At 37.4% G+C, this 16378-nt stretch overlaps 1 protein-coding gene across 1 annotated transcript in view; it reads right to left on the bottom strand.

Moving 5' to 3' along the window:
- Positions 1-2721: 2721 nt before the first annotated feature.
- LOC128653287 (amine oxidase [flavin-containing] A-like) overlaps positions 2722-16378 on the bottom strand; it is a 412656-nt gene continuing 398999 nt past the window's right edge. The window contains exons 14-15 of the mRNA XM_053706492.1: positions 11894-11956; positions 2722-3569 (exon numbers count right to left, since the gene is read on the bottom strand). Coding sequence (XP_053562467.1) covers positions 3414-3569; positions 11894-11956 — 219 coding nt within the window. The 3' untranslated portion in view covers positions 2722-3413. The remainder of the gene's footprint in view (positions 3570-11893; positions 11957-16378) is intronic.

Here is a 16378-nt window from a genome sequence, read left to right as displayed (position 1 = left end):
GCCCCTCCATGCTATCTTAGGAGCAGCAGCAGGCTTTTTGGATTGTTTACCCTTATTCCAGTTTTGATTAGGTCTCCAGACTGACTTAGATTGGGTAAAATTCCCTTCCTGCTTTGAGGAAGAAGAAGAAGCGGGGGATCCTCCTTTAAAGTTCCGAAAGGAACGAAAATTATTATTTTTACCCCTCATTTTAACTGATTTATCCTGAGGTAGGGCATGGCCTTTACCTCCTGTAATATCAGAAATTATTTCCTTCAATTCTGGCCCGAAAAGGGTCTTACCTTTAAAGGGAATAGCTAAAAGATTATGTTTTGATGACACATCAGCAGACCAAGATTTGAACCACAATGCCCTATGTGCTAAAATAGCAAATCCTGCATTTTTTGCCACTAATTTAGCAATTTGAAAAGCGGCATCAGTAATAAAAGAATTAGCTAGCTTGAGAGCCTTAATTCTATCTAAGATGTCATCTAATGGAATCTCAACCTTAAGAGACTTTTCTAGAGCCTCAAACCAAAAAACTGCTGCAGTAGTTACTGGAACAATGCAAGCCGTAGGTTGTAAAAGAAACCCCTGATTAACAAATAATCTCTTTAGAAGACCCTCTAATTTCTTATTCATAGGGTCGTTGAAAGCACAACTATCCTCAATGGGTATAGTAATACGCTTAGCTAGGGTAGATATAGCTCCCTCTACCTTAGGGACCGTTTGCCATGAGTCCCGAATGGTATCTGATATGGGAAACATTTTCTTAAAATTAGGAGGGGGAGAAAACAGTATACCTGATCTATCCCATTCCTTTCTAACAATTTCCGAAATTCTCTTAGGAACCGGAAAAACATCAGTGTAAGTAGGTACTTCCAAATATTTATCCATTTTACACAATTTCTCTGGAGGAATCACAATAGGGTCACAATCATCCAGAATCGCTAAAACCTCCTTAAATAACAGGCGGAGGTGTTCAAGCTTAAATTTAAATGACATAGCATTCGAATCTGTCTGAGGCAAAACATTCCCTGAATCAGAAATTTCACCCTCAGACAGTAATTCCCTGATCCCCAACTCAGAGCACTGTGAAGGAACATCGGAAATAGCTAATAAAGCATCAGAGGATTCAGTATTTACATTAATACTTGACCTACTGCGTTTACCCTGTAATACTGGTAATTGAGACAATACCTCTGTAAGGGTAGTTGACATAACTGCAGCCATCTCCTGCAGAGTAAAGGAATAAGACGCACTAGAAGTACTAGGCGTCGCTTGTGTGGGTGTTAAAGTTTGTGACACTTGGGGAGAATTGGATGGCATATCCTGATTCTCTTCAGATTGAGAATCATCCTTAGGCACACTTACTTTATTTAAAATATGCTTTTTACATTGTAAAGCCCTTTCAGTACAAGTTACACAATGTTAGAGGGGGTTGCACAATAGCTTCTAAACACATAGAACAATGAGAAACCTCAATGTCAGACATGTTGAACAGACTAGTAATACCACAAAAGTCGTTTAAACACTTATTTATAGCATAAAATAAACATTAGAAAAAACGTGTACTGTGCCTTTAAGAAAAGAAAAAGTGAACAATTCTTCCAAAATGCACAAAAAACGTTAAATTATTCCCAAATTTAACTTAAATATCATTGGTTAATTCAAAAATTACTGCACCCAGAAGCAAAGGCAGAAATAAGGCTTTAGAAGTACTTATTTCAACATCTAGTCAAAAGATAGATAAAAATACCGTCTACACCTCGCCACAGCTCTGCTGTGGCGCCTACCTGCCCCCAGAGTACTTTGAATCAAGTTTCCAACCCTTCAGACCAGCTACACAGTCCAGGAGCCACTGAGTTACTGTTTTCTGCTGCTAAGCCTGAAGAAAATGCGCCAAAATAGGCTCCGCCCTTTAAGGTCAAAAGTTGGAGTAGGCCCAAACAATACCGCATGGGAATGCAGTTTTGCACTAAAGTAGAAATACACACACAATACGACCCTCAAGCATAAAACCAATAAGTTTTAAGTGCCAAAAAAAAAAAAAAAAATTAAACATCATTTTTAACATTGTCTCCCATGTCACATAATTCCCAAATATCAACTAATGATAAATATAATATAGGGACTCCAGTAACACCCTTCTTATTAAAATAGGTTTTACTGCTTACCCCATTCCCATACAGGGAAATAATGCCAGCTAGTTCTGATACACCAAGTCTCCTCAAAAAAAAAGGCTGCACATACCTTAATGCTGCTTGTAGCATGAAACCGGTCTCCACAATGAAGATGTCTCATGGTTACCTTCAGAAGTCTTGTGGGAACCAGCGTGGATCTTAGTTACAAATGCTAAGATCATCAAACCTCAGGGCAGAAATCTTCTTCCATATCCCCCTGAGGAAAATAGTATGCACCGGGACCATTTAAAATAAAAACTTCTTGATTGAAGAGACTAAAACTAACACCTAACTTTACCATGTCTTCCTAGTATAACACAGGCAAAGAGAATGACTGAGGGTGTAGGGGCTATATATACTGCTCTGCTGTGGTGCTCTTTGCCACTTCCTGTTAGCAGGAGGTTAATATCCCACAAGTAAGGATGAAATCCGTGGACTCGTCATATCTTTGTAAAAGAAATGTTAATTTTCCATTGTTCTTTCAAATAATTGGTCTCACTGTGTATATTAAGATAACAAGGATTTTGAGTAGATATTGAGAGAAACTATTTAAGTATACTCTCCTTGCAAGCTCAGTCCATTTAATTGGGTTTGCAGCTTCAATTAACAGAAACAACTATTTAATATCTAAAAATAAACCTAAAGGAGTATTTTCCCATACATTTTATACTCTGCAGTTGGTATAACAAGTCATTGAAAGCACATTAAGGGTAAATCAATTTTACAGTACACTTTTCCTTTAAACCTATGAGTTCATTAAAGGATTCATAAATCTGGGTTGAACCGGCTCCAAAGGGCTATATTTGCACTGCGCTGGGGGTTCTGTGCTAACAGCCCCCCACAGAAAGCTTTTTTTTTTACTTTTCATTTTTTCACTGAAAGGACTTACAGCCAATCATCTGCTGTACTGCCTACCCCTTGGCTACATAAAGCATTGATCTGCTGCCTTGCATACAGCTTGTAGACCTGGACTGTATGAAAAGCAGTGGATGTACCCTCTGTGTAGCCCATTGTGTGGGTGGTAAAGCAGACTAGCAAAAAATGAATGAAAAAAAAGGTTTCCTTTAGGGGGTTCAGTGCCCCTGGAAGTAAACTTTCTATCTACTATTTTACATTGTGTGTCCCTTTAACTAAAGCAGGCATTTCACAAATTAACATTATCAAAAATAATATCCGAGAGAATGTGATCTCTGTTTTTTCCAATTTGTATAAAAATTTGATTTGAAGGATTGCAAGGATTCGGCAAGTAGATCAGATTTTGGTGATGAATCCCTTCTTGTATGCATAAATCCCAAGTGCAGATGCTGAAGCAAAGAAAGCAGAATAGCAGAGAAATCGTAATAATCCTTGAGAAGATGGTGAATTGCGTTCCCAAAATGTTGAAGTAAATGGCAGGGCTGGAACATCCTGGGTGAAGAATATATCTTTATTAATTTAGAACAAGTAGACAGGATTGGTTTTATTTGTTTAGTTACTAATGTTTCACCAAAGACATTGACTTTATCGCTATGATACAGTAATTATTTGCAGACAGAGTAAAATACCATTCTGACACTCATATGGGCAGATTTCACTTAAAGTGCCACAAAACCTGTTGAAATCTGTGCATATCTTAAAATGGCTAATAAGGTAAAACTAGTTTGCATAAAAAAAGTTGCTTAAAAATTGCTGGCAAGTTTTTTTAAATAATTTTCAAAAATAAGCAAAAATACTTAAATAGCCATGCTGTCTGAAACAGACTGCTCCACCCCCCTTTATCAGTGTTTAGACACAGGCATTGTATTTCAACTGAGTTCACAGCTTCTAGGCATGCTCCAGCAGATAATCCCTATGCACGTTTGCATTCTACAAAAACAACAATAAACATAGATACAGCCATAAAAGGAATTGTGTGTGTGTGTGTGGGGGGGGGGGGGGGAGTTAGAGCTTTACAATTCAGAAACTAAAAAGAAAGGGTTAATGGTGAGGCACTGCAGTATAAATTTGCAGGTAAAGTAATTAAAGTACGTATTATATTTTGTCTCTATCCTAACTTGTTTTATGTCTCTTTAATTCTCTAAGAAATTGGGGCTAAACCTGGAAGTTCCAGCGAGTGGTGAATTAATCTATCTGCAATGCAGAATCTCACAAGTAAGAGTGAATGTACCAGGGAGCACCTTGCCCTGATATAAGCATTTTTTAAAGCACATACCAATCAGATTATGTTAATTTAAATGGAAAGTCTAGTCCAAAACAAACTTTCATTATTCAGATAGGTCATGTAATTTTAAACAATTTTCCATTTTACTTCTATCACCAATTATGCTTTGTTCTCTTGGTATTCTTAGTTGAAAGCTAAATCTAGGAGGTTCATATGCTAATTTCTAAGCCCTTGAAGGCCGCCTCTTAGCTCAGGGCATTTTGACAGTTTCACCACTAGAGGGTGTTAGTTCATGTGTTTCATATAGATAACACTGTGTTCACGCATGTGGAGTTCCTAGGAGCCAGCACTAATTGGCTAAAATATAAGTCTGTCAAAAGAACTGAAATAAGGAGCAATTTGCAGAGGCTTAGACACAAGATAATCACAGAGGTAAAAAGTGTATTAATATAACTGTGTTGGTTATGCAACACTGGGGAATGGGTAATAAAGGGATTATCTATCTTTTAAAACAATAAATATTCTGGTGTGCTTTAAGTGTATTTTCCCTTACATTTGCTTCTAGTTTCACATACATATCTTGTGCTGTAAAATGCAGTGCATTGCATATTTTGAAACAAACCTGCCAGCTTACAATCGTGAAAAAAAAACCCAAAAACATAATTTATGTAAGAACTTACCTGATAAATTCATTTCTTTTATATTGGCAAGAGTCCATGAGCTAGTGACGTATGGGATATACAATCCTACCAGGAGGGGCAAAGTTTCCCAAACCTCAAAATGCCTATAAATACACCCCTCACCACACCCACAATTTAGTTTAACTAATAGCCAAGTAGTGGGTTGATAAAGAAAGGAGTAAAAAGCATCAACACAGGAATTTGGAAATGATTGTGCTTTATACAATAAATCATAACCACCATAAAAAGGGTGGGCCTTATGGACTCTTGCCAATATGAAATAAATTAATTTATCAGGTAAGTTCTTACATAAATTATGTTTTCTTTCATGTAATTGACATATGGGATATCAATACCCAAGATGTGGAACTCCACGCAAGAGTCACAAGAGAGGGAGGGATAAAATCAAAAACAGTCATTTTCCACTGAAAAAATCCACAACCCAAATTATAAGTTTATTCTTTAATGACAAGAAAAACTTAAAACATCAGCAGAAGAATCAAATTGAAACAGCTGCCTGAAGTACTTTTCTACCAAAAACTGCTTCTGAAGAAGCAAATACATCAAAACGGTAGAATTTAGTAAATGTATACAAAGAGGACCAAGTCGCTGCTTTGCAAATCTGATAAACTGAAGCTTCATTCTTAAAAGCCCACGAAGTGGAGACTGATCTAGTCGAATTAGCTGTAATTCTCTGAGGAGGGGTCTTACCCGACTCCAAATAAGCTGAATGAATTAAAAGCTTTAACCAAGAAGCCAAGGAAATAGCAGACGCCTTCTGACCTTTCCTAGGACCTGAAAATATAACAAAGAGACTAGAAGTCTTCCTGAAAACTATAGTAGCTTCAACATAATATTTCAAAGCTCTCACCACATCCAAAGAATGTAAGGATCTTTCCAAATAATTCTTAGGATTAGAATTTACAACCTTAGGTAAAAATTGAAATGAAGTCCTCAAAACCGCCTTATCCTGATGAAAAATCAGAAAAGTAGATTCAAAAGAAAGAGCAGAAAGCTCAGAAACTCTTCTAGCAGACGAGATAGCCAAAAGGAACAACACTTTCCAAGAAAGTAGTTTAATGTCCAAAGAATGCATAGGCTCAAATGGAGGAGCCTGTAACGCCTTCAAAACCAAATTATGACTCCAAGGAGGAGAAATTGATTTAATGACAGGCTTAATACGAACTAAAGCCTGTACAAAACAGTGAATATCAGGAAGTTTAGCAATCTTTCTGTGAAATCAAACAGAAAGAGCAGATATTTGTCCCTTCAAGGAACTTGCTGACAAACCTTTATCCAAACCATCCTGAAGAAACTGTAAAATTGAAGGAATTCTGAAAGAATACCAAGAGAATTTATGAGAAGAACACCATGAAATGTAAGTCTTCCAAACTCGATAATAAATCTTTCTAGAAACAGATTTACGAGCTTGTAACATAGTATTAATCACTGAGTCAGAGAAACCTCTATGACTTAGCACTAAACGTTCAATTTCCATACCTTCAAATTTAATGATTTGAGATCCTGATGGAAAAATGGACCTTGAGACAGTAGGTCCGGCCTTAACGGAAGTGGCCAAGGTTGGCAACTGGACATCGAACAAGATCCACATACCAAAACCTGTGTGGCCATGCTGGAGCCACCAGCAACACAAACGATTGTTCCATGATGATTTTGGAGATCACTCTTGGAAGAAGAACTAGAGGTGAAAAGATGTAAACAGGTTGATAACACCATAGAAGTGTCAACGCATCCACTGCTTCCACCTGAACATCTCTGGACCTGGACAGGTATCTGGGAAGTTTCTTGTTTAAATGAGAGGCCATCAGATCTATTTCTTGAAGACCCCACATCTGAACAATCTGAGAAAACACATCTGGATGGAGAGACCACTCCCCTGGATGTAAAGTCTGACGGCTGAGATAATCCGCCTCCCAATTGTCTACACCTGGGATATGCACCGCAGAGATTAGACAGGAGCTGGATTCCGCCCAAGCAAGTATCCGAGATACTTCTTTCATAGCTTGAGGACTGTGAGTCCCACCCTGATGATTGACATATGCCACAGTTGTGATATTGTCTGTCTGAAAGCAAATTAATGGTTCTCTCTTCAACAGAGGTCAAAACTGAAGAGCTCTGAGAATTGCACGGAGTTCTAAAATATTGAATGGTAATCTCGCCTCTTGAGATTTTCAAACCCCTTGTGCTGTCAGAGATCCCCAAACAGCTCCCCAACCTGAAAGACTTGCGTCTGTAGTGATCACAGTCCAGGTTGGCCGAACAAAGTAAGAAGGAACTAAATGCTGGTGATTTAACCACCACATCAGAGAGTGTCGAACATTGGGATTTAAGGATATTAACTGTGATATCTTTGTATAATCCCTGCACCATTGATTCAGCATACAAAGCTGGAGAGGTCTCATGTGAAAATGAGCAAAAGGAATCACGTCCGATGCTGCAGTCATGAGGTCTAAAACTTCCATGCACATAGCTACTGAAGGGAATGACTGAGACTGAAGGTGCCGACAGGCTGCAACCAATTTCAAACGTCTCTTGTCTGTTAGAGACAGAGTCATGGACACTGAATCTATCTGGAAACCTAGAAAGGTGACCCTTGTCTGAGTTATCAAGAAACTTTTTGGTAAATTGATCCTCCAACCATGTTTTTGAAGAAACAACACTAGTTGATTAGTGTGAGATTCTGCAGAATGTAAAGACTGAGCTAGTACCAAGATATCGTCCAAATAAGGAAATAAGGAAATACCGCAATACCCTGCTCTCTGATTACAGAGAGTAGGGCACCTAGAACCTTTGAAAAGATTCTTGGAGCTGTTGCTAGGCCAAATGGAAGAGCAACAAATTGGTAATGTTTGTCTAGAAAAGAGAATCTCAGGAACTGATAATGTTCTGGATGAATCGGAATATGAAGGTATGCATCCTGTAAGTCTATTGTGGACATATAATGTCCTTGCTGAACAAAAGGCAGAATAGTCCTTATAGTCACCATCTTGAAAGGTGGTACTCTTACATAACGATTAAAAATTTTCAGATCCAGAAATGGTCTGAATGAATTTTCCTTCTATGGGACAATGAATAGATTTGAATAAAACCCCAGACCTTGGTCCTGAAAAGGAACTGGCATGATTACCCCTGAAGACTCCAGGTCTGAAACACACTTCAGGAAAGCCTGAGCTTCTACTGGATTTGCTGGGATACGTGAGAGAAAAAATCTTCTCACAGGAGGTCTTACTCTGAATCCTATTCAATACCCTTGAGAGACAATGCTCTGAATCCATTGATTTTGGACAGAATTTATCCAAATATCCTTGAAAAACCTTAATCTGCCCCCTACCAGCTGAGCTGGAATGAGGGCCGCACCTTCATGCGGACTTAGGGGCTGACTTTGGTTTTTTAAAAAGCTTGGATTTATTCCAATTTGATGAAGGCTTCCAATTGGAAACAGATTCCTTGGGGCAAGGATTAGATTTTTGTTCCTTATTTTGACGAAAGGAACGAAAACGGTTAGAAGCCTTAGATTTACCCTTAGGTTTTTTATCCTGAGGCAGAAAAAAACCCTTTCCTCCAGTAACAGTTGAAATAATAGAATCCAACTGAGAACCAAATAAATTATTACCTTGGAAAGAAAGAGATAATAATCTAGACTTAGATGTCATATCAGCATTCCAAGATTTAAGCCATAAAGTTCTTCTAGCTAAAATAGCTAAAGACATGGATCTAACATCAATTTTGATAATATAAAAAATGGCATCACAAATAAAATTATTAACATGTTACAGTAAACGAACAATACTAGATATGTCAGTATCCAATTCTTGTTGCGCTAAGTTCTCCAGCCAAAAAGTTGATGCAGCCGCAACATCAGTCAAAGAAATTGCAGGCCTGAGAAGATGACCTGAATATAAATAGGCTTTCCTTAGATATGATTCAAGTTTCCTATCTAAAGGATCTTTAAAAGAAGTACTATCTTCCATAGGAATAGTGGTACGTTTAGCAAGAGTAGAAATAGCACCATCAACTTTGGGGATCTTTTCCCAAAACTCTATAGAAATTGCTGGTAAAGGATACCATTTTTTAAACCTTGAAGAAGGAATAAAAGGAGTACCTGGCTTATTCAATTCCTTAGAAATCATATCAGAAATAGCATCAGGAATAGGAAAAACCTCTGGAGTAACCACAGGAGGTTTAAAAACAGCATTTAAACGTTTACTAGTCTAAATGTCAAGAGGACTAGCTTCCTCAATATCCAAAGTAATTAACACTTCTTTTAACAAAGAATGAATATACTCTATTTTAAACAAATAAGTAGATTTGTCAGTGTCAATATCTGAGGAAGGATCTTCTGAATCAGATAGATCCTCATCAGAGGAGGATAAATCATTATGTTGTCGGTCATTTGAAATTTTATCAACTTTATGAGAAGTTTTAAAAGACCTTTTACGTTTATTAGAAGGCGGAAATGCAGACAAAACCTTCTGAATAGAATCAGTAACAAATTCTTTAAAATTCATAGGTATATCATGTACATTAGAAGTTGAAGGAACTGCAACTGGCAATGTACTATTACTGATGGATACATTCTCTGCATGTAAAAGTTTATCATGACAACTATTACAAATGACATTCAGAGATATAATTTCCACAATCTTACAACAAATGGACTTAGCTTTGGTAGAACTGATGTCAGGCAGCACATTTCCAACAGATACTTCTGAGGCAGGATCAGATTGAGACATCTTGCAAAATGTAAAAGTAAAAATAACATATAAAGCAAAATTATCAATTTCCTTATATGACAGTTTCAGGAATGGGGAAAAAATGCAAAAAGCATAGCCCTCTGGCATAGAAAAAGGCAAGAGGCAAATAGCAATGGGGTAATAAATAAATAAAAAATTGGTGCCAAGTATAATGCACAACGTAACTGAATTTTTTTTTGGCGCCAACAAACCCGGAAATGACACACTTGCTTCACTAACGACGCAACCCTGTGTAAAGACTCTGCGTCAACTACGTCGCCGGAAATGACGAACTTGCGTCAATGGACGTACTTTCACGCCAAAAAAATTGTCACGCCAAGAATGACGCAATAAAGTCTAGCATTTGGTGCACCCACGGGCCTAGTACTGCGTGTAATTGAAAAATGTAGTCAATCAGAAAAGAAGACTAAAACCCCAGGTAAGAAAAAATATTTCATAATATCTAAATTTTCCCCAAATATGAAACTGACAGTCTGCACAAGGAAATACATGAACCTGACTCATGGCAAATATAAGTACAATACATATATTTAGAACTTTATATAAAAGCATAAAGTGCCAAACCATAGCTGGGGTGTCTTAAGTAATAAAAAACATACTTACCGAGAGACACCCATCCACATATAGCAGATAGCCAAACCAGTACTGAAACAGTTATCAGTAGAGGTAATGGTATATGAGAGTATATTGTCGATCTGAAAAGAGAGGTAGGAGATGAATCTCTACGACCGATAACAGAGAACCTATGAAATAGACCCCCGTTATGCAAATCATTGCATTCAATAGGTGATACTCCCTTCACATCCCTCTGACATTCGCTGTACTCTGAGAGGAATCGGGCTTCAAAATGCTGAGAAGCGCATGTCAACGTAGAAATCTTAGCACAAACTTGCTTCACCACCTCCATAGGAGGCAAAGTTTGTAAAACTGAATTGTGGGTGTGGTGAGGGGTGTATTTATAGGCATTATAAGGTTTGGGAAACTTTGCCCCTCCTGGTAGGATTGTATATCCCATATGTCACTAGCTCATGGACTCTTGCCAATTACATGAAAGAAATGTACACTTACATTGTGAGAATCTTCTGGTCATCACATGTGGGAAATTCTCCCCCTAGTGGTCAAGAGGATAATTTCCCACAAGTGATGATTGTGGACTCACAATCTGAGGAAAGAAGAGCTTTAGTGGCCTGTCTTCCCAGAAATAATGTCTAGATTTAGAATTGACATAACACAGTTCTGGACCTGGATTATGTAATCGCACATTCTTATATATAATAACAGCACTTGGTCCTCAGTAAACTGCACAGGACACACATTTTTCTATTTAGGAATCCTGCTGTGTATAAGTAAAGAATACTTGGAGGACATACTGAATGAGTAAAAGTATCTATAACATACATAATCTGGCCATTGAATAACCTGTATATGCTCCAGAGTATATCTAATACAGCAACTAAGATCAGTGCTTAAACTTGAGGCCAGAAGAAAAACTAACCAAATTCAAACATTTGTCTTGGCAATGTTTGGGAGGGGGGTTAGTGGCAGTTCATGACCTACTAATTAATGTATATAGTTGCCTAATATCTTAAAGGGGCATTATAATTCAAAGATTATATGCTCTCATATGTTAAATACATGTGGCGCTGAATTTCAAATACCCCGCGCTCTGGCTGCCCACTTCAAAAGTAATTTCTTTTTTTTGGTGAGTTAACAGTTTAAACTGTTCTCCATAAAAAAAGTATGAGTGCCGTATGACTAGAGCACCAATTGGAGACCAGTTCACTTTTGAAGTGGGCGGCAGGAGCATCGAGAATGTGATATTCAGCGCTACAGAAAGTTTACCATTACTTTAAGTATAAAAAAATACATAACTTGAAACTGCTCAAACACAGAATAAAATGAAACACTAAATAATTATACGAGAGCACAAGCATTAGGTTTTTAAGACACATTTTATTTAATAGTTTTTAATTTAAAATAAATCAGTAGCATTTTATTTTAACTTATTAGATCTAAGATTTGTTTGTGTTCCTAATAGATAGGTTTCTGGAGTCAACAAAAAATGAAATGACAACAAAATGCTCTATATTTCTCTAACACACAGCAGGTAAATACAGAACTGAAAATGTGACTTACCAATGATTCGGGCTCAGGCAGCCATATTTCATTTTCTGAGATCAGTCCCATTGTGCACATTATCTACAAAACATAAACAGAATTGTTAAATGTACATTGTGTTTTATTATGAAAAGGAGAAAATGACTTATGTAATTAAGAAGCACAATTAGAAAAGCATAGAAAAGATGCAGGAAGCATAAAGAATATGCAATTAAAGAAACTTTAAACACTTCTTTTTTGTTGTTGCTTTTCCTTAAAATTGTACCTTGTCCCATGTTCCCTGGAGAGGCCAAAAGGAAAAATCTGTAACCTAGGTTTTCAAATTGCTAAAAAAAAATCCCTATACCAGCTATTTTATTTGCAGCCTTTGCAGGTTACATAATTTGCTCTCTAGGGAGTGTGGGAAAAGCACCATCTCTTCACAAAAGCAAATGGTGCTTAAACCTTTTGAGGCTGAGCCATTTTCTTACCTCTGTGCTAGAGGTGTTTTTAGTTGTACGTCTCCCTAGTCCCATTTACATATAAATTACATTTTTTTCTGCAAATTACCCACAGAAATGATACCTAATTTTAGCTCAGCAGATTAAACACATTAACAAAATATCTTTTATTTTCTAAAATATCATAAATTCTTAAAACACCACCATGCAAATAATAATACAAAAATATACATTACATTTAATTTCCTATGGTGTTTGTAATAAATAGCAGCATGGGAGTGATTATTACTTAAATATTTCAAACCCACATTTTATTGTTTCACAATTAGAATAATTAATTAATCTCCCCAAAACAGCAGCATTAGGTATATTGTTCAGTTAAAATGTAATTTAATTAGAAATCAGAAGAGAACATTTATTATTTTTGGCACTATGCACATCTTGCGTTTTATGTAGAAACTAAGTAGGTATAAAATATATAACCATACAAATATTACATAAATTTACAATTACACCTTAGAGGGGAGGCTTATCCCATATTGACAATGTATGCATGTTCCTAGCTGTCCAAAAAAACCCAAAATAAAATAGTTCTACCAAAAGTCATCCTATATAGAATTTCACATAATATCACATTTATTTTGATTCCTAAAAACAAAATGTATGCTTACCTGATAAATTATTTTCTTTCCTGAGATGGAGAGTCCACAAATACATTCTAATTACTAGTGGGAATTCAACTCCTGGTCACCAGGAGGAGGAAAAGAACACCCCAGCAAAGCTATAAGTATCCCTCCCACTTCACATAACCCAAAGTCATTCAGCCGAGGAAACATGGAAAGAGAAGAGGAACACCAAGGGTCTAGAGGTGCCTGAAGTTTTAGAGAAAAGCCAAATAAAATAAGCCATCTTGAAATTAGACAAGGGTGGGTAGTGAACTCTCCATGCCAGGAAATAAAATAATTTACCAGGTAAGCATAAATTTAGAAAATGTATGCAACGAGGATCAAGTGGCCGCCTTGCAAATTTGCTCCACAGAACCCTCATTTTTAAGAAAAAACAGCCCTAGTTGAATGAGCCATAATCCTCTCAGGAGGTTGTTGTCCAGCTGTCTCATAAACAAAACGAATAACACTCCTAAACCAAAAAGAAAGACTAGAAGACATGGCCTTCTGGCCCTTACATTTGCAAAAAAAAAAAAAAAATACAAAAACATAAATTATGCTTAGCTGATAATTTCATTTCCATTGTGGGGAGGAGAGTCCACTACTTTACTCATCACTTGTGGGAAATAAGAATCTGGCCACCAGGAGGAGGCAAAGACACCCCAGCCAAAGGCTTTAATACCTCCCCCACTCCCCTCATCCCCCAGTCATTCTGCCAAGGGAACAAGGAACAGTAGGAGAAACATCAAGGTATAAATGGTGCCAGAAGATCAAAATAAATTTAAGTCCTCCCACCGGAGAACGGGCGGGTGCAGTGGACTCTCCTCCCCACGATGGAAATTAAATTATCAGGTAAGCATAATTTATGTTTTCCATCTAAAGGGGAGGAGAGTCCACTGCTTCATTCATCACTTGTGGGAACAAATACCCAAGCTCTAGAGGAGACTGAATGAAAAAAACAGGAGGGTAAAGGAGGCGGACACTATACTGAGGGCACCACAGCCTGCAGAACCTTCCTTCCAAAAGCTGCTTCCGCCGAAGCAATTGTCAAACTTATAAAATTTTGCAAAAGTATGTAAAGAGGACCAAATAGCCACCTTACAAATCTGCTCCATAGAAGTCTCATTCTTAAAGGTCCAAGAAGAGGTCACAGCTCTAGTTGAGTAAACCGTAATCTTCTGAGGAGGCTTGTGTCCTGCTGTCTCATATGCCAGACGGATCATGCTCCTCAACCAAAAAGATAAAGAAGTTGCAGAGGTCCTCTGTCCCCTGCGTCTTCCAGAATACACAACAAATAAGGACGACGTCTGAACTCCTTCGTGGCTTGAAGATAAAACTTCAAAGCTCGGACCACATACAAATTATGAAGTAACCTCTCCTTCGAAGAAGAAGGGTTAGGGCACAAGGAAGGAACTACTATTTCCTGATTGATGTTACGACTCAATCCAGTGCGAAGAACAGCCTTATCAGCATGAAAAATTAAGTAGGGAGGCTCACATAGCAAGGCCACCAACTCAGAGACTCTGTGTGCCGATGCAATAGCCAATAACAACAGGACCTTCCAGGAGAGAATCTTTATGTCAAGGGGATGCATAGGCTCAAACGGAGCCCTCTGCAAAACCGTAAGAACCAAGTTTAAGCTCCAAGGAGGAGCCGGATTCCTCAAGACAGGTCTGATCCTAACCAGAGCCTGAACAAATGACTGAATGTCAGGAAGCTCCACAAGCTTCTTATGTAACAGTACAGATAAAGCCAAGATCTGTCCGCTTAGGGAACTGGCGGCAAGGCCCTTATCTAGAACATCCTGAAGAAAGGCCAAAATTCTGGATACCCTGACCTTATGCCATGGGTATCCTCGTTCCTCACACCAGGACAAGTAGGTCCTCCACACCTTATGGTAGATGCGTCTAATTACCGGCTTTCTGGCCTGAACGAGAGTATCAATCACTCTCTCCGAAAATCCTCTCTTTTTTTTTAATTTTCAATCATTTTTATTAAATGTCCAATATAACAGAAACAAAATAGTGTAAAACACAAACAAAAACATTTACTGGTATCTTGTCAAGAGACACAGCTCCAAAAAATTATCTATACATCAAGGTCCTAGTATTTTATGTACCTCTTTTACCATATAAGTTTTATGGTCATTATCAGATACCACCTTCCAATCTAGTTTTAGCCTGTCATACTATCTGGAGGTACCTGTTTTGATTATAACCAGAAAATAAAGAGCATATACCATTTTATCTATTATCACATCAAGCATGTCTGTAGCCTATATACCTCTATGCGGTACCCTTTACATTTATTAGCTATACTCATTAATAACTATCGAGTAACGTATCCTTTGGAATTGTTACCTGGATCAGACAAAGATTACAAAACAAACCCCTAACTCAAGACAGAACGAGGAGAAAAAAACAAAAAACACACCCCTCCTCGTACACCCCCAACCATCGGTCCCCCCCAATCTTGATTAATGTTACTAAAGTCACACCAACCCCCACTGTTGCAGGATAATTTTTTTAATATGAGTAGAATAAACTCAGGGGCATTTTGTATGGGGAGGATTAATTGAATTTGTGTCGTAAGTGGCCATTCCCTGATTATATTTAACCATTTAGAAAAAAAAGGTTTAAGTCTTTTTTCAGTGCAAGGCTTAATATTAAGTAGCTTGGTGGTCATATGTATATTCATGCTGTTTATTAATTCTTTTAAACTTGGAGCTTCAACAGCCTTCCAGTTTCTAAGTATTATATTACGTGCTGCCATAATAGTTAAATGGACAGTATACACTCATTTTCATATAACTGCATGTAATAGACACTACTATAAAGAATAAGATCCACAGATACTGATATAAAAATCCAGTTTAAAACTGTTTAAAAACTTATTTAGAAGCTGTCAGTTTAGCTCTGTTGAAAAGGTAGTGGGAAAGCCCACTGCAAGTGGGAAATAAGACACGCCACCCTCCCCTTCTTTTGCATATGAGAAGGCCCTTTACACAAACAGGAGCAAGCTGGAGAAGGTAGCTGACAGTATTCTCATAAAACTTTGGGGCTTGGTTAGGAGTCTGAAAATCAGAGCAATGTTATTTAAAAATAAGCAAAACTATACATTTTTAAAAAAAAACTAAACTTTATGGGCTATATAAATAGATCATCTACAAAACATTTATGCAAAGAAAAAATGAGTGTATAATGTCCCTTTAAGTTTATGAGGAGTTTATCACTTTTATATTCACATTCATCATGGAGCAAAAAAACATTGGCTGGAGAGAGGGATATTTTAACACGTAAAAATTTGTTGAGCCAGAAGTTCACTTTCCCCCAATATTGTATAATTTTCATTAGGAACCAAAGACAATGCATAATGTCAGCTTTATCTGCCCTGCATTT

Source organism: Bombina bombina, chromosome 3, assembly GCF_027579735.1.
Source record: "Bombina bombina isolate aBomBom1 chromosome 3, aBomBom1.pri, whole genome shotgun sequence".
Lineage (NCBI taxonomy): Eukaryota > Metazoa > Chordata > Amphibia > Anura > Bombinatoridae > Bombina > Bombina bombina.
Note: the sequence above shows the minus strand (reverse complement) of the source record. Positions and strands in the feature narration are given on the sequence as shown.